This window comes from Oculina patagonica, chromosome 8, assembly GCF_052425735.1.
Source record: "Oculina patagonica isolate OP01 chromosome 8, crgOcupat, whole genome shotgun sequence".
Classification (NCBI taxonomy): Eukaryota; Metazoa; Cnidaria; class Anthozoa; order Scleractinia; family Oculinidae; genus Oculina; species Oculina patagonica.
In genome coordinates this window covers 15,469,814-15,497,396 of record NC_135765.1, presented here as the reverse complement: position 1 = coordinate 15,497,396, position 27,583 = coordinate 15,469,814, and the positions used below count along the sequence as shown (strand labels likewise).

General features: G+C 39.7%; 2 protein-coding genes and 1 pseudogene across 4 annotated transcripts; 2 read left to right on the top strand and 1 right to left on the bottom strand.

Annotated features, from left to right (window-relative positions):
• The first annotated feature begins 348 nt into the window (after window positions 1-348).
• On the top strand, window positions 349-26,276 carry LOC144664520 (inactive ubiquitin carboxyl-terminal hydrolase MINDY-4B-like). 2 transcript variants are annotated; one of them, XM_078525691.1, is made up of 20 exons: window positions 349-615; window positions 920-987; window positions 1,423-1,447; window positions 1,922-1,994; window positions 2,924-3,180; window positions 4,632-4,686; window positions 6,216-6,367; window positions 7,120-7,230; window positions 16,070-16,158; window positions 16,849-16,950; window positions 18,269-18,332; window positions 20,029-20,094; window positions 20,402-20,472; window positions 21,218-21,281; window positions 21,576-21,662; window positions 23,114-23,197; window positions 23,975-24,078; window positions 24,483-24,568; window positions 25,026-25,101; window positions 25,633-26,276. In XM_078525691.1, exons 2-20 carry the CDS (start codon window positions 923-925, stop codon window positions 25,673-25,675), a joined length of 1,674 nt encoding a protein of 557 aa, XP_078381817.1. In that variant the 5' UTR covers window positions 349-615; window positions 920-922; the 3' UTR covers window positions 25,676-26,276. The 2 variants fall into 2 exon arrangements, with proteins under 2 accessions (XP_078381817.1, XP_078381818.1); XM_078525692.1 differs by having other exon boundaries at window positions 349-620.
• Window positions 7,699-9,614, bottom strand: LOC144663839 (adenosine receptor A2a-like). The gene has a single exon (XM_078524901.1). The coding sequence runs from the start codon at window positions 8,870-8,872 to the stop codon at window positions 7,877-7,879; it is 996 nt and encodes a 331-aa protein (XP_078381027.1). The 5' UTR covers window positions 8,873-9,614; the 3' UTR covers window positions 7,699-7,876.
• On the top strand, window positions 12,747-14,104 carry LOC144662448 (perlucin-like protein; annotated as a pseudogene). The gene is made up of 2 exons (XR_013572449.1): window positions 12,747-13,356; window positions 13,474-14,104. The product of XR_013572449.1 is annotated as a perlucin-like protein (transcript).
• Window positions 26,277-27,583: the final 1,307 nt, after the last annotated feature.

The window sequence follows — 27,583 nt, the reverse complement described above, 5'->3', positions numbered from 1 at the left end:
TGAAATTTACCTCTAAAAACAAATACCCATGATTGTACAAAATATTTAAAAAATGTAAATGATGGGGATCAAAGAGTCATCAAAGAACATTAAAATAAGCAGAGATTGCCCTATACACACACACATTAAAATAAGGTCTAAATGAAGTTTCTGTCAGCTATTTATCTCAAATATATAAAGCGATATCTTTCTTCTACTTGGAGTTTCACTGATAGCTTACAATCGCGTGACACAATGGCATATGCTGATATGCTCCTGCGTGACATTGATGCTGCGTGAGCTGAGGGTGACAGTGCATTTCAGCGGAAAAAGTGAGGAGATCTGGGTACGAAAACACTCTGCATAGGAACAAAGATGGCGTCTGGTTGCTTACGTTCTGTGCAAAACAATCTTCATGTTTAAAGCTTAGAAATGGGACATGCACAGTGATCGTATGAGCTCGTAGCGTCAAAACTCCAAAGCAAGGGCTTGGTTTTCTCAAAGATGCATGCCATGTAATTGGATCGACGGAGGAATGTCTTGAAAAACTCTGTTTTCGATATAGTTTGAGGTGGAAAGTGTTTCGCCAATTGCTGAAGGAAAGGAGAGTTTGAAAAGGAGTAAAAGGAGCTAAAAGTAAGGTGAATTGGAGAATTCTTTTCAATAGCTAGCATTTAATTACACGAGTTTAGAAAAATTGTTTAATTAGGTAAAGTTATAATAAATTTAATCGAGTGTTACTTTCGTCACTTTTATATTGTAAAGTACTTTTGTTTTTTAGAGAAACTTGTGAAACTGCCCTTTGCTCAATGCTAATGTGTGCATAACAAGAGCACCAACTTGCCACCTAATTTGTTTAAGTGCATCTTGACATCTGAGTCAGTTTTGCATATAACGAATTTACACATGCTTATGTTTCTTTTAAAATCTTATCCATCAGAACATGTCAAAGAATTCTGAGGATGGCATCAATATGCTGGATAGATGGGCAAAAGTGTTTGACAAAAGGTTTGAAATAGTCAGTCAGTCTGCTTTGTAACTTATCCATAGAAAGACTGCCAGGGCGGAGTAGCCTGGGTTGCAGACGAACAAAACCCCGGTATAGTCCGTCTGCGAATCAACACACAAAAGCTTGTTCCGGCTCCCTGTGTGTTACCAGGGATTTCTATAATAACCTCTGATTGGGTTTTGAATAGGGCCTTTCTTTCGTGCGCCGTAATTGGTCGAGTGGATCTCGTAAAACCATAGATACGCGTTTAGTACTGGGAAATTGTTGGTGCAACCATTAACCTGGGATAGAGTAGCCCCCACATCCCACCCCACCTTCCTGTGCATACACGGGAAGTTCTCTTTTCTGCCAATATGCAAACTTTCCGCATAAATTTGTTATTTTCTACACCTAAATTATAATATTGACTTCATCTTCATATTTATTTCTTGTAGCCTTGCAACACCTGTACCAAAAACAGTAAGTCAAATATTAAAATATTGTAACATCAACTAAAGTTAAAATACACTGTAATACTCCCTTAGTCGGAAATGCTCCTGTCCCAAACCTGGGGTTGGGACAAGAGGACGGCTGACATTTCAGACTAATACTCCCTGTACTTGATGGTTTCAAAAACAGGATGCTGGGGGAGGGGGGTACTCCCTATAGTGAACTATATAGACCCACCAAATGGCTGATTCATTTTATAAGTATTGGGGTTAGTCACCTGTGCAAGCAAAAGATGTACTGTTGTAACAATGGCTAAAGCATTATACACAGCTGGCACTTGTTGACTTGTTGAGTTCAAGCCAAATGTTGTGAAAGTAGACAACTTAGGAACATGCACACATATCTGTAAAGTTAGAGTCACCATTTCTATATAAGTATAAAGATGTTGTGTATGTAACATGCATATTACACTACGCTGCAAGCATATTTTTCATTGATTTTCAGTTGGCCCTAAAAAGATCAAACACTCTGGAGCTAGAAGATGTTCAAGAAGATGTTAGTGATGATATTGATATGGGTGAGAATAATATATTTTTGAGACATCTTGTGCAGTTACCTGGGAGTTACCTTCAAAAGATAAAAAGGCAAAAAAGACCTGGGAGACTGCCATATGGAAGGGACAGGGATGCTCATCTGAAAATTTGAATTAATGCCCTAAAGAAGACCAAACTGGGTGTGGCTCAAGCTTTCTTTAATCCCTAAAAGATACCATTTTTCATGCCAGAATGGTCTAGACCACAAACACAGTATGATGGTATTTTTTTATTTCTTCGCATGCACCATAAAATGATACTTTGATGGCTAAAAATTTGGCGTTCTGCCCTGAATGCCCTAATTGAGACCAAAATCTGTAATTTACACTCCTAAGCGAGGCAATAAGCATCCCTGTCCCTTTATATGGGAGTCCAACCCCCCTCCCTACTTTCCACAGGAATAAAGGCCTACCTCATCCTCGTGGAAAGTGCAGTGGTCTAATGGATCCCAGATTGAGAGTTCCTGGCTCGAGAGCTGACCAGGGCAATTTAATCTTATAGTGCCTCGTTCCACCCAGGAGTATAAACGGGTGCCAATAAATTGTTTGGTCACCTGACAACATGCTTGGGCTAACCCGTAATGGATTTGTATACCAACCAGGGCAGTAGCAACACTGCTAGTCGCTTCATACAAAAACAACAATTACTTTATAGTCTTGCATCTGATTGGCTGAGAAGATAACATCTTGGCTCTGATTGGTTAGAACAGCCAGTAAGAGCACAGTAAGATATGGGTAGGAGCATGTCTACCTCCCCAGTTGCATCTAATTTTCGCCTTCGCTCTTGTCTCCCTGTTTCCTTTCGCTGTCTGCAACTGGGACGAGCAACATCGAAGCAACATACTGAACATAACTAATACTGAACCTACTATGACTGCTCTAAGCAGCGATGGACTTCTTTTGTTTGATTTTAGATGCTAATCGCGTGTTCACACTTCCTACAACTCCGAGCAACAAAGCCAGTTCACATGTGTGTCCACGCCACGGAAGGGAACGCAGGAAAGTCCTCGACGAAAAACCGGTCAAGCCGGCCAGATCCATCCAACCCAAACCGGTCAAACCTGTTAGACAAGTTAGTGGAAAACTTGTCACCTTGGACAACAAAAGCCTTTTGTCGAAAACTGAACAAGAAAAGTCTGTTGCACAGTCTAAAAATAAACCTGAAACTTTGGTAGGTGCTAAAATCAACTAAGTATGGCCTTGTATTAAACAACCAAAGTATCGAAAAGTAGTGATGAAAAAAAATCAAATAAAATTGGTAAACATTTTTTTAAAGTTATCGAAAATACACAGCAAGTTTCTTTCGCCTGTGAGCTCCGCTATGTCGAAACGTTTTTAGCAGTGAACATTTGGAGGCCAGCTTTATTCTAAACACCAAGTGCAAGAAACTACACGATTACTTGTTGATACATCTACTAATTTGACTACTGGAGTATATTAAAACTCTAACTTGTGTATAGGGCGTTAGCCATCAGTTATAAAAGACTTATAAGCAAATCTGAATTTTCAGTTTCCTAACCTCACAACTAAGCGTACCTTGTTAGCGAGACGACACCAGTTGCCGACGACAACATACCAGATTACAGCTACAGTGGAATTCTGATTTCTTCGACCTCCAAGGGAAACGATAATTGGTACGCGAGCTGAGTTCGAAAGATCGGGGGGTAAAATTGTAGTGTTTGACTCAGTGAAGCAAATCCAAGGAAAACAAATTTTGGTTGGAGTTGTCGGGAATTCACGGCGGCGAGAAATCGATTGTTAGAGAAATTGGGAGCGCTTTCTATTTGTGTGGAATTTTTTTTTAACTGGTACGGGACGAGTGTGTACCATTTGAGAATTTTCAGGTGGAAAGGACCGTGCCATTCCATTTCCCACCCCATGACAGCTGCATATTTCATCCATATTCCGAGCATTCCGGTGAAAACGGAGAAAAGAGGAATACCACTGAAGGTATTACGTTTTTTCGGAAAATTTTCCAGTAGGAAGAACCGTTCCATTTGATTTTTCACCGGAACAACTGGTTTCTCCGTACGAATGGAAAGTGCTTCGAGATTCCACCGTACTCATTTTGTAGGAAGTCAGTTGCACTTTCTTTCGTTTTGAAATCTTCAATCCAAGTACTGCATTGATACCGTAACGCATTCTTTGTTCTCGCCGTTGCCGCTAACGTGATGTTGTAAGCCGGACACGACTGTTGCTCGACTCAAAGAAGCTGCCTGACGGTGCGTATCAAATATTCAGCCTGACCTTTTTTTTATCCAACTCAATCCTTTCCAATGTTAACCATCCTTGTTCCTAATTGGTCTATTATTGCTTCCTTGGTGTTTTTCTTCGTTGTTAAAGTATTATTGTGAGGTTTCTGTCGATTTGATAGCAATATTGTACACACAGTGGTTTTCCGATTTTCGAACCCACGGTTTCTCGAACCTTTCGATAACTCGGAACAAAAGTTGTGTCCGTTGGATTTGCTTGAATCAGTCAAACACTGTAATCGTACCCCCGATTTCTCGGATTCCCGATTCTTTGAACCAATTTTCATTTCCTTTGGAGAGTCTTGGTCGTTGGAGACAAGAGAAATCGAAGATCTGATGTGTATTTTGTATGAAATGTTTTTTGTTGCAGCCTGCAGAGAAGCTAACAAGTCCTCAACAGGAAGTAGTTAAAAAACAATCAACAGGTAATTAACACTGATTACATTTGCTCTTTTACGTAACAAACTTAAATAAGATATTTCACTTGAGATTGCACGCTTTGGAGGAGAATAATTTAAATATTTAACAAAGAGAGAATATAAGATTTCGAAAGATTTCTGGATCAGATTTAGAGCCTTTTTCTGGCATGAACACTTTGTTATTTTATGGAGCGGGTGAGTTAAATTTTGTTTTAGTTTAGTATCTTTGGTCTATAACGCCTGCCTTCTGTATACGGTAACTTCTTTATTCTTTCTGGAGATGTTTCAAGAGGTTTACAGAACATGATTACATATAACCAAAACTTTAATATACACGTTATCAGTACACAACAACACTGATTCAACAGCACTGGAGGATCATAAGCTTTGGTAACCTTTTTGCACAGCGAATTTACTGCTTTTTTTAAGGTCTACAGTATGAATGAGGCAGGTCGCAAACCGTTGCTATGCTTGTGTTAGATGAAATGAGCTTTGTTGGATGAAACGTAGCAACAACAAATCACAAGTGACCTTCTCCCAGTAGCTTCAAATTTTAACGAAGGAGCATTTCTTTCATTTTTAATATAAAGAACGATTGATTTAGACTACAAACAGGGTCTGTTTTCTAAAAAAAGTAGCTTGAAGCAGGCGGGAAGGGCAATGAACCTAGCTGAATGTTCGCGAGCGCGCCTCACGAGCCTCGCGAGGGAAATGCGATATCCGCGAGTAGGCCTGTTTCGATTGTGCTCGGCAACTTTTGAGCACTTTTGTTGCGGTCCTAACAACCTCGAGCAAATTTTGCCTTTCTAAGCAATTTTTGAGCGAAATATAGGTTTTAATAGTAAAGAACATATCAGGAGCGGACAAGTCAACGATTTAATAGAAAACTTCAATTTATGCGAATTTCTTGAATGTTTATCAACCTTTTGAACACATAACCGGTCATTTGATAACGTTTTTTTTTCGTTTCGTTAGCCTTAAGAGTATCCTTAAATTTCGCCCATATTTGCGAGCAGGTCTTTAAGCTAAGTTTCTAGCTATTTTTCTTGACCGATTTACGCAATTATTTTGAAAACGAAAAATAAAGTTTTAAATTAACGTTTATATAATAATATCTAGAAATTTAGGTAGCAACTTTTTGGATTTTTGACAAGTTTTTAGCAACTCTTTGGCATTCCAGTGAGCACAATCGCGACAGGCCTATTCGCGAGTGAGGCTCTCGTAAGATAATTCGCACTTTTCCGGCCTTTATTGCTGTCTGCGTACAGGGTGTGGGCTCAGGAAAAATAGGGAGTACTTTGCAACTTAGATTTCATTCACCGTTTCGATTCGTTTTGTATTTTTACAAATATTAAATGTCAGACTAAAATAAACTTGAGATTTTTTTGCTATGGAACTACCTATCGCCAAGAATATTTTTTTTTCTTTCTAAACAAACAAACCCTCTTAACTTATATTATAAGAAATTTATGGATACTAAAAGGGATGTTTACATATCGACGTCAAGGCTTCATTTCACATTGTTTTCTTTACAGATATTGGTCCGTTGCTGTCTCACGTGACCCCAGCTCGCTCGAAACGGCAAAACTCTTCCAGTCGTAGAAAGTCTTTGGAAAGAGAACAGACTGCAGAACCGGTTAAACCAGCTGTGCCGGGTGGAGAGCCAATCACATTGGACGTAGCCAGGGTAAAAAAATGGCATAAATTCTTGAGGTCATGAGTTAGTGGAAAGGGGACGCCTGGCCTTGGGTACTAGGGTAGTTCCGCTTATCCTGTCGCCATGACGTCACAAGGTGACGTCATGTTGCTAAGTAACTCCCCTGTTGAATACTGCGTACAGGCTTGAATAATTCTCACACAGGAAATTCACCCAAAGATGTACACTTATTAATTACACCAACTAAAACGCATTTGGATATTGAGACGGATTTCGCTGAAAGTTCGAGCAATAAGTTCAAAAATTCATTACCAAAATAGCACGGTGACATTTTGTATACTGTTTGAAATATCTTACTGTAATTCATTTCTCTCAACTGGCCCCGCTATAAAATTCTAAAGCATTCTCGGAAAAGTTAATGTCAAACCTCGTAAAAAAAAGCCTAAAACGTGTGTTATTTTGTTTTAAACCGATCTGAAACGTCCATTTTAACTATAATATGGAGAACTCTAAATTCATTTCTTTCCCGCGGGGTCAGCTAAAAAGGTAAAACTTCATTAAGTTCTTCTTAACTGTATTAAAAACTGTGACCATACCATGCGTTATTTAGGTAATTAAACAGACTTCCAGTAACATGACTTACAGCAATGTAATAAGATTTCGCTGCACAATACAATTATCATTTCGATAGCATCGAAAATGGCGGAGGCTGACTGGGGTCCTTTAAGATTCAGTTCTAAAAAAATTCCTATATAATGTTCATATGCTCAACTGTTTTCCAGGCCCTTCGAGTTCTGTTATTTGGTACACCATACACAACTTTCAATTCAGACTGGAGAAAGCAACACATCAACTTCTTCTCGAACATGTCATACGCTCTGAGCTTCTACAAGGTAAGCTGTGATGAGTTTTATGACGTTTTTTTGTCAGCTTCTTTCATGGTATTTATTTATTTACGACGTATTTCTTTGTTTTGTTATACTTACTTACAGTACTTGCTTGCTTAGCTATTTACTTACTCATCATATTTTTATTTATTTGTTATTTATTTATTTTCTTTCTTTGTTTATTTTTATTTATTTATTTATTTATTTATTTATTTAGTTTGTCAGTTTCTTCTTTACTCATAATCGGCGTCGCATACCAATAAATATATGTTATTTGCCGCCTGGGAGGTCCGTATAGGCCGAGGTCGCAGTTTTTCACTATACGGACCGACCCTAAGCCGGTAAATAACTTATTTATTTTTTTCCTACTTTAATGTGTTTGATTAAATAAAAAACCTTCAAAGATTATCTTGCAAATAGTGTTTGTATCATACGCGCGCTATTGAGTCGTTGGCTAAGCTACGGCAAGTGTGAAGAATGATCTGTTTGCTATAAGAGCTTACTGCCAAACAAAATAAATTCGCTAAAATGAACAGTACTAAAGGAAATGTTCAACAGAAAAAAAAGAAAGAGAAAAGCATCTGAAATAAAAAAAAACACAATTTACCAAAACAGAACATAAAAAATCAGGTGGAAAAAATATTTCTCAAGATCACCGACCAGCTTGACAAGGTACAAGTTTGGCAAACCTATCTCTTCCCGCCTTAAATATTTCACGGAAAGCTCTTCGAAATTCCCTGTTGAACCCCGCGTAAACAAAAACGTTTATAGTTGCGTTGGTGTAAATCATACAAACGGCTATTTTAGCAATAAGTGATGGCACATTAGAGACTCCAAAAACACCGATTAGATCAATTATCGTGATGGGCAAGACCAGGATGATAAACAAACCAAGTAAAACAACAACCATTCGCAGAACGCGCCGCTGTTTCAAAACAAATATTCTGTTTAGCTGGGGCGCGTTTGTTTGATTCTCACAAACAGTGTTCACGCTAAAGTCCTGGCTCTGACATCTATTCGTGGTGCTCTCCACCTGAATTTGCTGTACGTGGATCACCCTCATTTGCTTGTGACTGGCCTTGAGAAGAAAGCAGTTGACTAGCGTGGCGAATATTACTGGCATCAGGCAGAAACCGATCAGAAAAACAAGCAGATACGAAGCGGATAAGTTCGTGGAAAAGAAGCAAAGCCCTTGATTTTGGCGGAGGACTTCTGTCGGGGCTAAGCCTACACCCAGAGCGGGTAAAATCGCAAACACTATCATGGTTAGCCATGCGATTGTTATTAAAACGCCAACAGTTACTTGTGTCATGTACGCACTATACGCGAAAGGAAATTTCACTGCTATCAATTTATCAATGCTGATAAAGATGATGTTCATTCTGGATAATCCGTCAAATAGAACAGTCACTGCTATTACTATACTGCAAGGAATCCATCCTGGCTGGAAGACTTCTACAAGGCGCAGTGGAACGGCTAGAGAGTCAGTCAGTAAGTCACTCACAGCTAAACCGAAGATGAAATAGTTAGGGATATTTCTTAGCCTTCGCTTGTAAAGGATGGCTAAAATGACCAGTGAATTTCCCGCAGTACCTACAACAGAAACCAGCACCATAAAGGCTGCAGTGAGAGTCGTCTCTACAGACATCAACTTGCCGTCTTCTTTGCCCGTGTATTTGTAATTTTCCTTTGTCTGTAGCCTAAACAACGGATAAGACGAAATTCTTGTTCGTCTGTTGTCTCCGTGTATGTTGATCACGGCCAATCTCCGCGGCGTTTCACGAGAACCGTTCAGTAAATAGTCACGTTGAAATTGCTGTTGGGTCTCCTTTGCGTGTAACCGCTAACAACAGATAAGAAAAGAATTCTTGTTCGGCTTCTGTCTCCGCAAATGTTGATCGCGGTCAATCTCCGCGGCGTTGCTCGACGAACCGTTCATTTATAGCGCTGAAATTGCTGTTGGGTCTCCTTTGCGTGTAGCCACTAACAACGGATAAAAATAAAATTCTTCTTCGTCTGCTGTCTTCGCGAACGTTGATCACGGTCAATCTCTGCGGCGTAGCTCGAGAACCGTTCAGTGAAAGCGTTGAAATTGCTGTTGGTCACTTTTGCGTGTAGTCACAAACAACGGAGAAGAAAAATTCTTGTTCGTCTGCTGTCTTCGCGAACGTTGAACACGGTCAATCTCCGCGGCGTTTCTCGAGAACCGTTCAGTGAAAGCGTTGAAATTGCTGTTGAGTCTCCTTTGCGTGTAGCCGCTAAAAACGGATAAGACAAATTCTTGTCCTTTTACTGTCTCCGCGAATGTTGATCGCGGCAAATCTCTGCGGCGTAGCTCAAGAACCGATCAGTAATCGCTGAAATTGCTGTTGAGTCACTTAAGATGAACGTTGTCCAATACACAGAATGTTATACGACCTGTTAACTTTCAGTTTATGAACCTTTTTTGCTCCGTTTTTGGTTAAGCATGCATTTTGAACGAGCGAGAAATGATATATTTCAGGGGCGGATCCAGGATTTCAAAAGGGGGGGGGGGGTGGATGGCAGACCATTAGGGCCTAACCCTAACCCTCCCGACCCTAAGTGGCGGCAGACGGCGAAACGTGGCGTAATAACAACCAGACATGAGCGAGAGCTAATTTTTCTTTCTTTCTTTATTTTCTATTTCAAATAAAGTGACATTTCGAATTTTGTTTTAATGAAAAATGGGGGGTGGATATCCACCCTATCCATCCCACCCCCCTGTATCCGCCCCTGTTATTTTTCATTTTGTTTGACGTAGGTACGCTTTCAGATCAAGGGGTAGATATATATTTCCTTGCGTTTAGCTCACCATGCTTTTAAAGGACAAAAATATATTTATCTTTTTCTCTGGTACATTTGCTCTTTTTAAAACAGGAATAGATATTTCTGTTTGACCTCAGCGCAGCACGCTTTTAAAACGAGGAATAATATTTTCACCTTTTCCCTTTTGGCGCAGCACGCATTTAGAAAAAAAAATCTCTTAAAATACTATTAAGGAAATGTATTTGTTACCCACTAAAGTCCTCCTAGAGTTTTCTAAACGAACCGCCGGCTTGTTTTGTAAACAGTTCTCAGAAGATTAATTACTGTCTGAATCGCTAAATTATGCTCGATTTTCCTGAAAAACAAAATGAATCACGTTTGGGGGCAGTCCCAAACAAGATGAATTGGTCACAGTAAGACGTTTAAAGGGACTATGTCACGGATTTAACCATATTTTTGAACAGCCAAAATTTATATTTGTGTTGCAGGAAACCTGAAAATAATAGTCCGTTTTTATTAAAAATTGCTATCTTAGAGCACTGAAACTGTTAACGAGCATCTTTGGCTGCGGATGGCTCGGATGGAAACGGATTGCAAAGAGTAAGGCTTACTTTTTCAAGTTGTTTCCGCGCGTCTTCAAAAATCGATTTTTTTTTTGCCGTGGCTTGATTTATATCCACGAATTAAGGTTATATATTCCTTTAGATGTTCAAAGATAATTTTTTGGTGGGTTAGTTGCCAACCACTAATTTCAGAACAGTTTAGACCAAAAATCTGTGAAATCCTCGTGAAATAGCTCCTTTAAACTGAAAACAGGTGAAAACTAAAAAAAATTACACTCGTTGCATCGAGACTTTGTACAAGGTGACTGCAAACTCCCAATTGAGGTGCCCGCTTAACTCAGGTCAAATTTTTCGTAAATTAATACAAATAGTAAGATATATCTCGAGTCTCTTAGAACTGACCGCCGACGTTTGTGCAATGCAGTGCTCTTTTTCGGTCGGTTTGTTGTACGCAAACTCGCCCCGTAATCGGACAGCGAAGTCAGGATGGCCGCGATCTTTTCGTCTGGTTTGGCTAAGAAGGCAGAATTATTGCTACATAGACGTGGAAGTCTAAGGAGACTTAGACTTGACCTTGAGACTCCATTCCTAAGAGATGGGGTCATTAATCTTTAAAAGAAAATGAATGAAGTAAATAGCTATGAGTGTCGGTAGGTTTTAGTGTAGTGAACACTAGCTCCCAGTGCAACTGCAACTCGATGATGATCTCAGCCATTAGTTATCGTTGGAAACAATGCTGGAAACGAAACTGGAAAACCTCAATACGCTGGTCAACAGAACTTTACTTCGCAGCCAGCACCACCAGGTTACTTCGGACAATTTTTTTCAGCATGTTGATTTTCAGTCGAGTTCGGCTTTGAGGCCAGTGTGCTAATAGACTCAAATCTATTTGGCGATAAATTATCTTCATTATTACAACAGCTTCCGTCTATTCTTGCAAGAAACAGTACGACAAAAGTAAGAGTCCTATTGGAATCCCTTTGACTCAACAGCAAGCAGTTAATTTACATGAATGACCATTTTCAGTTGTCTGCTCGGCCTGGCCTTGGGGGGGCTGGGTGCCTGCGCCTCACTGCTGGTCAGTGTTCTGTGCTCTGTGCATCAGATAGAGGGGATCATCAGGTCCCTCAGCCTCACTACATCAGGCGGTCAGGAAACTGAATGACTATTCCCATTTATTGATCGATTGAAGCTATTACTGTTCTAAAACAAGAATACCTAAATCAGTTGGCAAAATGCATGTGTAGGAAAAGTACTGAGTAGATAAATATGACAAAATTCGTTCATCGTTTACCCAATACTCAAATAAACTGGCTTTTCCTTATGTCGTTCGACGGAAACAAGAAACCCCTATTTGATGACTAAAACAAAGCTTCAAAAACCGCCAAGGGAGCCAGTTTTGATATGTTCCTACAAATTCAGTGTACAAACAAAGCCAATGAAAAATTGACACAATTGTTAACGAAGCGCGCTTCACCTAACGAGTAAACTGCTGTACCGTATAAACACAGCCATGCATGTAATAAAAAACGTAAAATAAGTCTGTTGTTTTTTTAATTTCCAATTTTTTTTCTGCTCTTCTTTAAAACTGTGCTTTGAACAATGCAAGAACCGGCCAAATACCTGATAAAACTCAGTGCAGACTTTCGATAAAGTACAAGGCTATCATTTCCTAGCATCTTTTGTATGGGAGAACACAGAGGTCCTTTTTCAGAGGCTATTTTATTGACTACTGCGTTTCGATTTTATTGCGACGCATTTCGAGTTTTAACATTTCTTCCGCGTCACACTGAGTAACTCTGTTATTCGTTCGTTGATATGTGCAGCTCCTTGTTCACTTTATTAGTTGCCAACAAAAACTTCAACCAGATAGGACGTTTTTACTATAACAGCCAACCACTGTAGTTTAGAACACATTACGATGCAAGGCTTTCTTGTTTACTAATCAAATACTGGAAGTGTCGCACTGATTTAATGAATCCGGGGAAATGTTTCTCTTTTTTAAAAAAAAAAGGTGAAATAAAACTAAAACCATTCGGGTTTTCTCTGTTTTCTTCTTATTGTTCAGCGTCAGCGCCACTGCGGTAACAGAATTTAAAATGACGTAAAGTGTATGAAATAATTCACTGTAAAAATTCTAAATGTAGGAATCTATGTACACTGTTATTGAATCAGTATTGTTTACAATTCATCTGTATCCTTCGACTTTTCGCGCACGCTATAATTTTCAAGAAAAAGTAACTTTGTGTATATAGCCCCGGGCATTTTATATTATGGCTCAACGTACACGCGCGCTCAATCGATGAAGAATGTCGGTAACGACGTTTGAAAAGAAACGACGAATTTATTTTAGTGATCTTTGAAATTAATGTTGCGTTACACTTCACTGAGCTGTTTACAATAGGTCAACTTGATTCTTTTTCTTGTTTCACTGTTTGTAGACGTCAGCTTTCCATTTTTAACTGGCACATCAATTCACTATTCACAGTTAATATTTTGGGCTTGTATGAGCGCTTGCTTATTTTTGCTGAACGATTCTCGCCCGGGATTTTCGATATGTTTCGCAAAACGAGCTTCGTTTTAATATTTTGTCTCCTGGTACAGTCGTCAACTGGCTCTGCGAATGGCAAACTTCAGAATGCCAGCTTTAAATCGGTTCTTGGCGACAAAATACCGCAGTCAGTTGACCAAACCTTTAACATCAACAACTGGGGCCTCGGGAAGATTGAACGAAAACTGCTAACTGATATCAAAGCCAAAATCGACCTCCTGACCGAGAAAGGTAAATTGCGTTTCATTTTGAAATTGTTGTATAAATCTCTGCGCTAGGTTTGATGAAATTTTACCGGTTTTGGAAATCATTTAACCTTCGATCTCTCCTTTCACGGTATTTCATCAGTCACCGGATCTTCTTGTCCAGATGGTTGGGTTCTTCGTGGAAAGTCATGTTTCCTCGTCATCGATATTCCAACCCTGAAATGGAGCGACGCTCGAAGAACTTGCCAGAATCTGGGAGGAGACCTTGCCATAATCAGATCAGCTGCTGAAAATACGTTTATCTTCGACCTGATGAAGAAGCAGAAGACACTCACAGCTTATGGTGCGTGGCTTGGGCTTCACAGGAAGGCTGACAATAAATTCTACTGGGTTGACGATCGTTCATTGGCTGGCCAGTATTCAGCGTGGGCAAGCGGAGAACCTAACAGTGTTTCAGATAAATGTGGCCACATGTTCGGCACGGGAAGCACGCAGGGAAGGTGGAATGACATCAACCTGTGATGTGAATCAGTCATATTTGAAGAAAAGTCCAGTTGTTCTATGCCAGAAAAAGTCCATTTGAGACGGCCATTCAGTTTTGGTTTTTCAACATGAACTAGAGACTAAACTAGGCTAATATGTAGGACTAGAATGTTAAAGAAGCTGAAAGGTTATTACTGTTTCATTCGCTTGACAAATGATCTTTTTGTATTGCCAATAGAGCTGCTCAGATGAATAAAAATAAAAATGGTGTTGGGTAAAACTTGAAAAAATGTCGTAATAATTGTTTCCTTTATACAATTTAGCCCCTGACTCGTAAATGTGTACACTTCTGCCTTACGCCAATGCGGGCATTTCTTGGGCCCGCAATAAGGTCTGAAATATTCAGTTCACCTAAACTGTGCGAGAAAATAATCGTCTGGCTAGCTCTCCAGTAATTTCAGGCGTTGTAATCAATTTCAGAGAAAGAGTACAGTCTAATGTGCCTTCAGTTATAAAGGAACTAGAATCTGGTTAAAACCTCGTCTTAAATCTTGAAATAACTTGGCCAGATGCAGAAAAAATTTTTCCATGCAACATCAGGCCGCCCAACCCGGAAATACTATGGAAGTAGAGACTGTCTTCATTTAAAGTTGTTTGTGTAACTGAATGTGCAACTGAAAACGTTGGTCAAATAGTGAGATAATGCCATTGTGCAAGAATCGGCAGAAAAATTTAACAATTTTTTTATCTTGGTGGGCTTATGTGGATTTATAAACCAATTTAAAGTTTTCTCAAAAGTTTAAGACGAAATCCACTAGGAAGTCGAGTAATATTTATTAAAGTTGGACAAAAATCAAGTACCAGAATAATTTAAATCCTATTGCGTTATTTCCTACCCTTAATAAAAGGTAAAGATGTAAGTAATTATCCGTGATAACACCAACAACAATTTCTTATCAGAGTCTGAGAAAATGAATTTCAAAGTTTACAAGGTATGGGCAAAATCTCACGTGTAGCCATTTTGTAAATTCGTCTTAAGCGATTCAGTGGAATTTAGCGGAACTTCAAAATGTGTTTTCGATGTGCGGTGTGGTTAGAAAAGATTTCTTTTGATAAGATATTTGAAGCAGTAACAAAAAAGTTTGCAATAAGGTGGAAATAATTCTGGTACAACAATTTCTTATCAGAGTCTGAGAAAATGATATTTAAAGTTCACAAGCTATGGGCAAAAGCTTACATCTTTTAAGCGATTCAGTGGAATTCAGCGGAACTTCAAAATGTGTTTTCGATGTGTGGTGTTGTTAGAAAAGATTTCTTTCGATAAGATATTTGAAGCAGTAACATAAAAGCTTGCAATCAGGTGTAAATATTTTTGGTACATAATTTTGTCCAATAACTACTAAGTCTTGGCGGATTTCCTCTTAACCCGTTAGGATTAGGATGATCTTTAGGCAAAATATTTTTAACTTTTTTATTTTCACAATAATTTTCGCAAAAAGTTAAATTGAAACCTTGTATCACAACCGCTCTAATTTAGAAGGATTTGGTAACATCACACACGTTGTGATTGTTAATAATGCATCAATTCTAGACAACCGTTGAGAAAAATGCGTTAATCACCAATTTCAATAGTCATCGAGCCAGAGAGGGATTTTGCAGACCTTGAGTTGGGGGAGGGGAGGAAAGAAAACTACTTTCCACCTTATGTTAATACATACATCGCAGAAGGTTTTTTTACACTCAAAACGTACTCCTTAACGTAGCTCCTTTGACACCGAGGCTTTGTGAACACCGTAAAAAAGAAATGGAAAGCGCCTCAGATTGCTAGTTTGTAGCTAGACATTGGCTGTTTATAACTGCAGTACAGGGGGGGGGGGGGGGAGGACTTCCATATGAATGGCCGGGACAATGCTCGTCGTCTCGCGTAGGGGTTTAAATTACAGACTTTGGTCTCACCAAGGGTATTCAAGACAGAACGCCGATATTTTTAGCTGTCAAGGTCTCGTTTAGGGTTACTCGTTTAAAACGCCTTCATGCATACTGCGTTGGCGGCGGTCTTGACCGATAAGGCATGAAGGAAGTATCTTTTAGGGGTAAAAAAAGCTTGACCCACGTCCAGATAGGTCTTCTTTAGGGGTTGAAGTCAACTTGTCTGACGAGTATCCCTGTCTCATTTACATTGGATTCCCCCCCCCCCTCCCCCCTAGAGTACAGTATGTGGATTAACAATGTCTTGTTTACATTATTTTTCGTAGCTGGGTCCTGGCGGGATCATGGCGTGCTTGCAGGGATTCCTCTTAAGACACTTATTGTACGATCAGCCATCAATAGAACAAGTTAAAAGGTAAATGATCGAACGATTGATCAACACGCTCTTTTTCATTCGGTTCGATTGTAGACTCTGCGTGCGCTCCCTTTGGCCATCAGAAATCAGAAGAAGAGGACACAAAAATTAACGGCCCTTTTCAGTCAATCAATCAATAAAATTTTAAACTTTACTTTACAGTGATGGTGAATGGTTTTTTACATTACGAGTTTTTGAGAGCGGGAACTTTTTCTTCATCGATTCTCTTCCTCATTGGCATTTTTCTAATTCGCCAATTCAACTTCTTTCAGTTGTTGATTTGTTTTGTCCTTAAATCATGTTAAATCGTCGACAACCCCATCCTTTCCAATAAAAGTCACGTTTTGCACTCAAAGCACGACGAACAATCTCTCGGGAAAAAAAACAACAGATGGATACGAGGGGTGCCAATATGAAACTCGGAACCGCCGGTAGGAGTAAATGGGAGAAATTTCTTCTCTTTTTGGGTGTGTAAATAGGTAGTGGTTTGGAAGCGGAGCCAAAAAATTGAGATGCCATGCTGAGATTTTATCGCGTGTAAATAGGGTTATGATCATGAATTACAAGGTGTCGCCAATGCTGGGTTAACTTAATCCTTCTTTGAACATGGTGATATTCGTGAATAATTTAGTAACACAAGGGTAAATGCCCGAGATGAGCCTGACAGCTTTGATTTGTTTTGTTTGACAGCATGTTAACACCCATGTCATCAGATCGTCAGAAGGCGCTGATCACTGCCATGGCTAAGATGCTGTGGCAGGCGGGAGGACACAAACATGCTACGGTCGCACTGTGAGTCTGAAACTTGTTAATAGTCCCCTTCTTTCCCCATGGGGGCGGGGGGAATCTATCTAACACTGACAGGGGTGCTCTGAGTACCTTAAAGGGTTAAAGAATGGTGTTTACGGTGTTCCATTTCAAACGAGGGTGTTTCATAGTTCCGTTTTAAAAAAATTCTAAGTTGTCTGTTCAGAAGTTTTTGGTCTACAGGCTACGAAATTGTGACTCATTTAAAAAAAGCCACTCTGCCCTTTCCAAATTTGTATTCATGTGTTTGATAACGCAAGGTGTTATATATATCTTATTAACCATGCGCGAGGGCCGTACTGGGCGAATATTGGTTCGAGGTCTTGACAGTACGGATCGAGCGCAGCGAGGTCCGTACAAAAAAGACCGAGGGCCAATATTCGCCCAGTACGGTCACGACCAAGCTTGGTTAATAAGAGATTTATTACACGACTGAAAACTTTGTGTAGTGAGAATTGCTACCCGGTAGATGTCCTGTAAAACAATGTGCGGCAAAACTTTTCCGCGCGCTATTAAAAAGAAGTTATAATTATTTCTGTGTTTAAGGTCATTTCAGTTTCAAAGCAATAAAAACTCCGAAAAAATCTTGCAAAAAATCGCGCTGGAATTAGCGCGGGATCATCCGGGACAAAACCCGGTCCGATACTTGGAAAATATCGGCCCTCGCGGGACCGGAAATTAAGTAATCTCATTGGCTGATTCAGTTATTGGCCCTCGGACTGCCTTAGTCGTGTAATAAGATCTCGAATTACAAGTTGTCCCTATTGCTGGGTTAACTTAATCCTCCTTTGAGCATGGTGATATTTGTGAAAAAATACTTATTGCTGATCAATAGTAGTTCAGTCATAAAACAATCTACATTGGTATTTTATTAAGGAGTAAAGGAACTTGAGCCGCATCCAGAAAAATGGGTTCTGGTAAATTTCCGGCGGCGAGCATCCCCGTCACTTTTAAATGGGAGTACCCCTCCCCTTTCCCCCTGGAAACTATCCTAGCTATTTACCTCGAATGTATGATGAGCTATACTTTCTTACTTAGGCCCATCGCCCCAGGTCTAGCATAGGCCATTGAAGAGCTATGAGTTGAACAAAATTACCTTAAAATAGAAGGAACACTCAAACTAATAGTTTATATAGGTACTAAATGATACAGTTGTAGTTATAAATCAAACAGGACAAGGATGATTAAGATAAGGTGATGGTTGAGATGGATTACGAACGACAAATGTGAAAAAACTGGGATTTTTTCTCAAGGCTGCGAAGAATCAAACCCGTGACTTTGCTTCTTTCATTTGTGATTGCAGACCGTGTGGTGAATGTAACTGGATAACAATGGAGGACTATAGAGAGGACCAGCTCACGGAAAAGGTGCAGTTCATAGTTGTTTCGTGTTGGACATCAGATCGGGGAGGGGGAAAATCCCACATAAATTAACGGGGGTGTTCGTCAGAAATTTTAAAAAGAAACCTAAAGGATACCGGCAGAGGTACCTTTTTGTGGGCGCTGCACAAGCCCTCAGTGGTGCATTTGTTGTGCCAATTCTCAAGCGAAAGGTAGCTTCTGCCTGTGCCATATTTTAATTCCTTACAGGATACCAGAATAGCTTTTAACGGTGGTAGTACCAAGCCAAGAAGTTTTTTACATCCCCCCTCCCGGCTTCAGATGGCGAGGTCTGGAGTAGATTGAGCGCAGGCACTGTTCTTGTGTTGTGTTCTTAGGAAAAACGACGGAGTCATTTTAAAAGAATCGAACAGACAAACCTCCTGCCCAAATGCTCAACCAACTTGGCTTTGAATCCCAGATAAGTAGAGGTAGGCCAGGCCATCTTTCACTTAAGTGGCAGTTTCTCTTAAAGCGGTCCATCGCATTTCGGGTTCGGAAAAAAGTTTTCCCTCAAACTTTGCCCAGTGAACTATCTTAGGTTGTAAGTAAATGCAACGACTTTAGTTTTTGGAAATACGTTAAAATATATTTTTTAGAGCTCTTAACAGTAAAGGCTGCAAAAGGCCTAATTTTGAGCTTGGCCAGAACGAAAAATTTCATAAGTTGACGAGCTCGCCGTTCAAAAACAACCAAACGCACCAAATTATTATTATTATTTCTAAGTTAAGTGGTCCTTCAAAGGTTGGAAACGCATGTTAATTTTGATACATTTTGATTTACGGGTCCGTGAAAATTTAAATATCAGCAACCGTTAGATCGCTTTTTGTAAACATGCAAAAGTATGGTGTCTTCGCCGGCCTTTATTTCACGAGTCCAGACCAGACCATTCTAAATCGCAACTAAATCCTACTAAACAGATGTTAGGAAGCATAGAAATATAAAAATACCTTGCACTTTTTATCTTCCTTTGCCACAGCGACTTCGAACATTTCGTGCTTATGCGAGTATTTCATACACATTATGAAAATGAGCTTACTTACTCGCATAAACACGAAATGTTCGAAGTCGCTGTGGCAAAGGAAGATAAAAAGTGCAAGGTATTTTTATATTTCTATGCTTCCTAGCATCTGTTTAGTAGGATTTAGTTGCGATTTAGAATGGTCTGGTCTGGAATCGTGAAATAAAGGCCGGCGAAGACACCATACTTTTGCATGTTTACAAAAAGCGATCTAACGGTTGCTGATATTTAAATTTTCACGGACCCGTAAATCAAAATGTATCAAAATTAACATGCGTTTCCAACCTTTGAAGGACCACTTAACTTAGAAATAATAATAATAATTTGGTGCGTTTGGTTGTTTTTGAACGGTGAGCTCGTCAACTTATGAAATTTCTCGTTCTGGCCAAGCTCAAAATTAGGCCTTTTGCAGCCTTCACTGTTAAGAGCTCTAAAAAATATATTTTAACGTATTTCCAAAAACTAAAGTCGTTGCATTTACTTACAACCTAAGATAGTTCACTGGGCAAAGTTTGAGGGAAAACTTTTGTCCGACCCGAAATGCGATGGACCGCTTTAAGAGAAACTGCCACTTAAAAAACACAGTTCTAATCATATATTAATTGACGATCGACATTTTTTTATAAATCTTTTATTATTATTATTATTATTTTTTCTCCACAGCTTCATCTGTTTCGATTCACCAATTTTGTCGACCTTGAAAGATTCCTTAAGAAGCAGTTATCTTTTGTAAGTACAAGATTAGGAAATGTTTATTTGATACTCCAATGATCTCCAATGGAACCTTCACTAACAGCAATTGTGCTGTTAGGTTAACAGGTAGACTTGTCCCTGCCTCTCTACACGAGGCAACACATAAAAAATTGTTGGGCAAACTTTTAAAATAAATTTGCTTGTGATGAACCGATAAGCTGCTAAACCTGTCTTTAGGGCGGATGCTCTTTTTAAATTGTCTACAGTCCTCCATTGGCCTCTACACTGTGTACTTCTATTGACACCTTATTGCATTCTTTTTCTTTTTAACTTTCTTTTGTAGTTCGAAAGCACAAACGGAAATGGCTGCATTTTGCTTTTGTATTCAATAATTTTGTCAAGAACAATCGAGAGGTATGTTTATATTGTTATTAACGTGCCAAGAACAAATGTTTTCTTTTTTCGTGAAAGTTGAACACTGTTTTCTAATCGCTTTACTATGATCATATGAAACCGATAGCAATAGCAATAACAGTGTAATAAACCAATCAGAACACACAACTGACGGAAAGCGTGGGCAAACATGTAACCGATAATGTTACCGGTTGCAAGCGCGGGAAAACGTGTAATCGATGACAAGGGCGGGAAGACAAAACAACTGGTGCTAAGTGCTAGAAAACGTCTAACCAGTGACGAGGGCGGGTCTCAAATGAATATTGGTTTTTGATTTTGTTTTGTTAAGGTTTCATTAACCATTTACCGAGTTCAGAAAACGAGTAAATCCAAACTAGACTTGGCAAGTCACTAAAGCACCGCCGTAACACAATTTGATTATACTCTGATTGGTTGTGTAGCCGTTTTGCATGAGGCTATTTAAATACTGTTATGATGTATTATTGCATTTTGTTGGCTTAATCTTACATGTAGAAAAGAGATAGAAAACGACTGCTGCTTGTTTACATAACCTGATGCTAACCCTTGTGAAAGTATGCTAGAACTATAAAGTATTTGTATAAAATCTTGCTCGCAGCTGGGGTATACATAAGTACTTTCGATTCTCCCAAATATTCTGGCTATGTGACACGCGCGCCATTTTCTACTTCTGTGCTGTAAATATGATGTAAATATTTCCTCTTATTTTTGTCATACATTTTCACAGAGTGATCGAGGACTTAGGAGATCCGAACTCGACTCTGATGGGCCCCCACGACTCGTGCACGCAGGTAGGAAAGTATGCATTAAAAACCTTATCATGTTTGGCAACATCTCTTGTAAGGCACCCCAAGATTTTCCGATTGTTTTTTTCCAATCACAAATAGCACGAGCACTCCGAAAATTTTGTGACGTGAGCCCGTCGTGTTGTCACGTGAGCTGTTGCTTAGCAACGTAACTGCCAAAAATCGCAGGCTCAGTAAAATCTCGGGACGGTAGTTACACGTCCCCGTTTGAGGTGGAAAGTGAATGTGAAGTAAATATTAAGGTCAAAATTACAAACTTCTTTGCTCTAATCCTCACAGGCCATGATTAACTTGATGCTTACCGGCAGAGCTGCCGCCAATGTATTCAACGGTGACATCGAGTGCAATAAAAGTGGACGAAAACTGGTAAACTACGAACTGAATTCTGTTTTCTTTGTTTTCGTAATTATCTTTTTTGATATGATTACCAAGTCTGAAAAACCCATCTAGACGAATCAAAGGAGAACGATGGATGGAGCTAGGAGGCACTGTGAGAAAACGCTCAATGCGTTGGGCTCTGGATTCGGGTTCGAGTGCTTGCCTAAGTCGTCCTGTTTTGTTCTTAGGCAAGACACTTGACTCTAAAGGTCAGGACACACTAGGCGACATGTTGCCTCGTGTGACATGGTGCATTCTTGCGACAAACCAGTCGCTGCGACAGAATTGTGTCGAATTCAAACCAGTTTGAATTCGTGCGACACATCGCAGCGACAAAATGAGCGATAGCAGCGTTGTCGCAGCGTGTGTACACGTCTGCAACGAATCGCTGCGACAAAATATAAATTAACCAATGAGAGAGCGTCACGTATTTTCGCCATATTGAATTGGAAAACTAGTTCGCATTCCCACCCTTCCAAATTCGCTGTTTGTGCACCGAACAAACGCCTTGTCACAGCGACTTTTTTTTTGAAGCAGTACACACGGAGCGACTCGTCGCAGCGACCTGTCGCCTAGTGTGTCCCGACCTTAAAGGTTCTTCTCTTCACCCATTATAAATGATTACCAACGAACTATAACGGCAACCTGGCAAAATGCTGGAACCTGCGATGAACTAGCATTCCATCCAGAGGAAGCCATTCTTCTAGACGTTTAACTGAATATTACGGAAACTTTAGTTAAGCACCAGAATTGTGGACGACTTAGCGTTGGGTACAGTCGATGACCATTTAATCTTTACTCTGGAATGGGATAAAACAGAAGGGAAGGCAAAGCGAAAACCCAGGGAGCGTTCTTTCAATCCTCCCCAGTTTGACACAATGTTGTTCATTCTCCCCACCCCCAGCATATATTTTTTTATTATATAAACTGCAGTGTTTTAGCGAGTGGTAGCAAATCGAGAAAAATGGTATCACACATGTGTGGATAAAAATGATATCCACACGTGTGATATCATTTTGACCAAACAGCTTGCAGAGTTTGCCATGTTTCAATGCTCAATGGGCCAAAGTAAATCGATCTTAAGTCGAAACATCTTCGGATCTTCCTCGGCAATCTTCGGCAATCTTCGGAAAACTTCGGAAAATGTTCGGAATCATTCGTACAACCTTCGGACAACATTTTGAAAATTTTCGGAAATCTTCGGAAAATGGTCGGAAATCTTCGGAAAATCGTAAAAAACATCGTAATTAGTAGGTTTATATAATAAAAAGAATAATACATGGTTGCTTGGAGATATGAAATTTATCTTCTCGTGTTCAAATCCGAAATCTCACTCGTTCGCTGCGCTCACTCGTGAGCTATCGATTTGAACACTCGAAGATAAATTTCATATCTCCGCGCAACCATGTATTATCCTCTATGTCTTTTTCTCACCACAGGCCCATCCGTTGAATGGCATAAAAGATCGAAGTGAGATCGGATTCTTATCTCTTGAAGAACATCTCGATCCTAAATCGTTTCAGGTAATATTAAACAGCCCCAAATAGTAACTGCCTCAATAGCCACTTATTGCCAGGAATAGGTAAGTTGTGGGAGAAATAATTTCGCCTGCGGGCAGTGAGATGTTTATCGTTGCAAACGGGGGGGGGGGGGGGTACTCCTTATAACGGCCTATACGGGGAGGCTCCGCCCGAAAGGGGTACCTTTTTCAGGCTTCAGGTATATAAAAGGGTAGGTATTTCACGAGTTTAAGTATATGAAAGGGTGTGGAAATCTGTCATTTGGCTATTTATAAGGGCCTATAATTAAAATATTTCGAACAGACGCAATTTATGGCTTTATTATTTTAATTTATTAAGCGTTACATAAAAATGACAAGAAAACGTGCTATTTTAAGTCCACGCCATGTCTCTTAGGTATATGAAAGGGGTACCTTATTTCAGTTAAAGGTATACGAAAGGGGTACAATTTCTGTCAAAAATGGTATATAAAAGGGTAAGGGGTTAGAACTTGGGGCGGAGCCTCCCCGCATAAAACTTTTTGGAGTACCCCCCCCCCCCCGGGGTTGCAAACCAAGAAGGGACAAATATTGAAGCAGTAGTCCCAATCGGCATGTCTTTACGAGAAGTGAGAAAACGCGAAAACACGGTCTTCAATGGGCAAGGTGCCGTGAGAAGAGCGGCACATATAAACAGGATAAGGCGAAGGAAAATACTTACCTAATGGGGCCTCACAATTCAATCAAAAAGCCAGATAGCATACAAGACGTAAAGTTCCTCTCTAAATTGATTACTGACCAGGTTGGCAGCATGCTCAAGACCCCGAAGTTTCCAGTCTGGGTTGTGAAAACAGGCGAACGTTACGGCGTGCTGTTCTCACTCAACAAGGACCTCGTCAATGATTGGTAAGTTACCTTACTTATCCGTTTTACGAAAAAAGCTGGATTTAAAAAAGTGGATTTAAGGTTAAAACTGGCACATGGAAACCCTTAAATAAACTTTTGATCAATTTTGCTCTTTTTCCATCCACCATGATCCACCTACTATCCTTTCTTTGCTTTTCATCTCTACTTCCTTACCAGCAACAGTGTAATGAGGATCTAAGCTCTAGTAACCGTCTAAGCAACAACTTAACTCAGCTTCCCCCCTTCCTTACAGAAACACGCCTTTTGGTGCCTTGAGCCTTTCTCTACGCCCAAAACGTTTCAGACATTAAAAAAGTTGAAGGCTACTGTAAAGATCACTATTTTGTATAGATTACTGTGTAGAAAGTTTTGTTTTCGCGCATTAAAGCTTTTTTTTTTCACAGGAAGTTGGAACGGAGATTTGATTTGTTGTTTTGCACTGGATCGGCAAAACGAAACAGTGCCGCGGATGAGTGCGTTTTAACTATTGGTAGGGAAACTTTATTTTTCTCCATGGCAACTGTGTAACAAAACGTTGTTAATTTTTTTGATCTTCAGTTATATTTTAGGTCACATATTGCGTCGGATGGCGATAACTGACTTTACATGCTTCTTACTGATAATATGAAGCATGCCGGCGACCTGAGAACAGTGATCTCAGACAGTACTAAGGGCTTAAAGATTAACCCATTTCATTTAAATTTAGGTCCAGAGTAGAACAAAGGAACTTTGTTTCACTTAAACGGTGATTGATTTATATTCTTTGCAGTTTCAACGACAGTTTTAAAGCGCAACAGTGTTCTTGGAAGAAACCAGCATCCCGTTCTTAAAAAAACTGAACTCCTCGAAGAAGTTTATCGCAGCTTTACTTGATAGCTTGTTAACTGTGATAAAGTTTAACTGATCATCTGATTCGTAATCCATCTGAACATTACACTTTTTTGCAGACACAAGAGATGTGTTCAACCCCAATGACGAGTTTGGCGAAGAACCATCTGATTTGGAAAACTGCATTAGAACCAAGTGAGTTGGAAATAGAGTCGTGTTAAGACTTATAAAGCCTGGTTCTTACACCTATCTTTTCCTCCTGGGGGGAAGGGGCTTCAATGCAAAGGTGACGAGGGTGACCATCCGAAGTTTTGAAAGAATCCCCCAAATGGTACCAGAATCTCGAAATTATTTCACCCCTACTACGTCTACCGTTTAAAGGTTTCAATAATATTTAGCGAGGAGTACTTCCTTGCATAATTTTTTTCACTTTGTCCAGTGGTGAAGGCGCGCATAACTGTAAGTAAACACGGTTTTACACTAGACTTATACAATTCGCGCAATAGTCTGAAAAGTATGACCAAGTTAAATTAATCGTAACGATTGCAGCGCGCAAGTGAGATCAGATTGTTTGAGAGTTGCACAGTGTAACACATCAAGTACAACTTGTCTCCATACAACGGTCCAACGCATCGGTTTCAGCGCTGCAGGGAAAGTTGCATGACACATTGCTTTAGTGTGACACCGCCTTTACCTTTTTTTCGTTTGACACTGTTTCCATAACAGGTGGCCAGGAGCACTGATTGAAATTAAAGATGAAAAGAGCTGACATACAGCCATGGAACAAGTATCATCCGACGTGCCAAGAATAGAATGAGCCCGCGCAGTTGCAGCGGTTTTCAAAGTTGGACGTGGTTACTAATCATCACGGATGGTCGTCACGGCGACAAGCTGATCGCCACGTGACAATGTTTAGAGTGCTCGTGCTTCTTTCCAATTGAAAAATAAAAGAGTGAGTAATTTTTCGGATACGTCTTCGACGATTCGCGAATCATCACTGAACGTAGCCTGTGAACCAGACATTGTTTTTGGCTTGCTGCGCAATTTTGCCTTTCTATGTGCTGTCTGTACTAGCGATAAAGTTCCATACAATTCTTGTATTTATTCGTCGAGTACGCAGTGAGTTTGGGCTTCATGTGTAGACAAATACTTTTTTAATGACGAATAAGCCCCATGGCTTGTAAAATGCTAGATTCAGTGACATGTGTCAATCCGATAAGGCTGAACATCTTACTTAAAAAAACCTCCTTGAATCCTTCTGATGAATTGTGTTTTTTTAGCCCATCACAATCAAACTCCAGCTTGTAAATTCATTCAATTCTTAATGGTCAAGGCAAACGGAGTCCATCAGAATTGTGAAAAAATTTTTTTATCAAAAATACTTTTTTAAAAAAATGCTCTGTGGAAAAGCTTTTTTGTAAAAACAATTGAATCAACACTACATAAAGTTCTTATTTAACTGTGTTTTAAAAGTAAAAGCAGCGTGAGCAGAAAATATTTTTGGAAGTCATTTTGAAATAAGCAACAGTTTGTAGCCTGCTTTTTCAGTGTACAAATTTGAGTGTAAAAAATACAATAAAATTGTAAATTTTGTTATTGCGTTTGCCCTTAGCTGGTGTACAGTCTTCGGCATCGAAGAAAAAAACCTGGAAAGGAGATGGGCCTAAACTTCTTCCCAGGGCTCTGGCTCATTCTGTCGCTGGCCGACTCGCGACGGGAAGAGTAACGCATCGGTAACGAAAACAATACGAAAGCCCCTATCATGAAAAAAATACCACCACTTCCTTGAGGGGGGCCAAGTGTGTCAAAATATAACACTGCTGTATATTGCTGTTGTTATTGACGTCACTGATTTTTCACGTGACGTCATAGGATTATTATGCAGCTCTCTTTGTTGACATCATTTCCTTGTCAACATGAATAAGCGGAAATTAAGTTTAGCCCGTCAAACGTAAAGATGCGATAAATAGATAGAGACTGAAGCTTTCTATAAACGTCATATAAACAGGATAGTCACAGCCAAACGAAAGTTTGTCCAACAAAGTGAATATATGAAAGACATGTGAACTGCGGATAAATGAAAAAGCCCCATTTAAACACGCTGGCAAAATAGTTAGATGCCGCTTTTCGTCCTTGCTTCACTGACTTTCAAGGAAAAAGGACAACATATGGACGTGGTCCCAAAGCCAAGACATCGGCAAGGCAGGCTAACAACAGCTTTCAGTGTTACGTGCATAGCGGCTTTCTATCGTCATCCATCTTTCGACGGCTATACAAACAAAACGGATCATAATCCACCAATCACAGCCTACTAGCATGATCTCTGAACTTATGGACTCACTTGCATGAAACCAACACCGGTATGCATCGGTTTTGATTGGCTCATTTCAAACAGCTCGTCGATAGACAAATCAAAAGATGGATGTCGAAACAAAGCTATGCACGTAACACTGAAGGCAGGCTTAAGCCGTTTACCCGAAACAATTCATCCTTGCCTTGCCAAAATTGAAAATCATCCTTGCCTAGCCGTTTTTACTGTAGTGTAAATGGGGTTTAAAAGGAAAGTTTAGATGCATTGTATGCCTTCACTTTTAAACTTGGTATAGTAACTAAATTAACAAATCAGATTAGTTTATCCTGTTTATTTGAAAAAGCAAGATAAACTATGATGTCAGCA

Coding starts and splice junctions, on each gene's coding strand:
- LOC144664520 (XM_078525691.1), top strand. CDS start 923: ATGTCAAAGAATTCTGAGGATGGCATCAATATGCTGGATAGATGGGCA. Junction 988..1,422: donor GCAAAAGTGTTTGACAAAAG/GTTTGAAATAGT, acceptor TATTTCTTGTAG/CCTTGCAACACCTGTACCAA. Junction 25,102..25,632: donor GAAAACTGCATTAGAACCAA/GTGAGTTGGAAA, acceptor TTTCCATAACAG/GTGGCCAGGAGCACTGATTG.
- LOC144663839 (XM_078524901.1), bottom strand. CDS start 8,872: ATGTCTGTAGAGACGACTCTCACTGCAGCCTTTATGGTGCTGGTTTCT.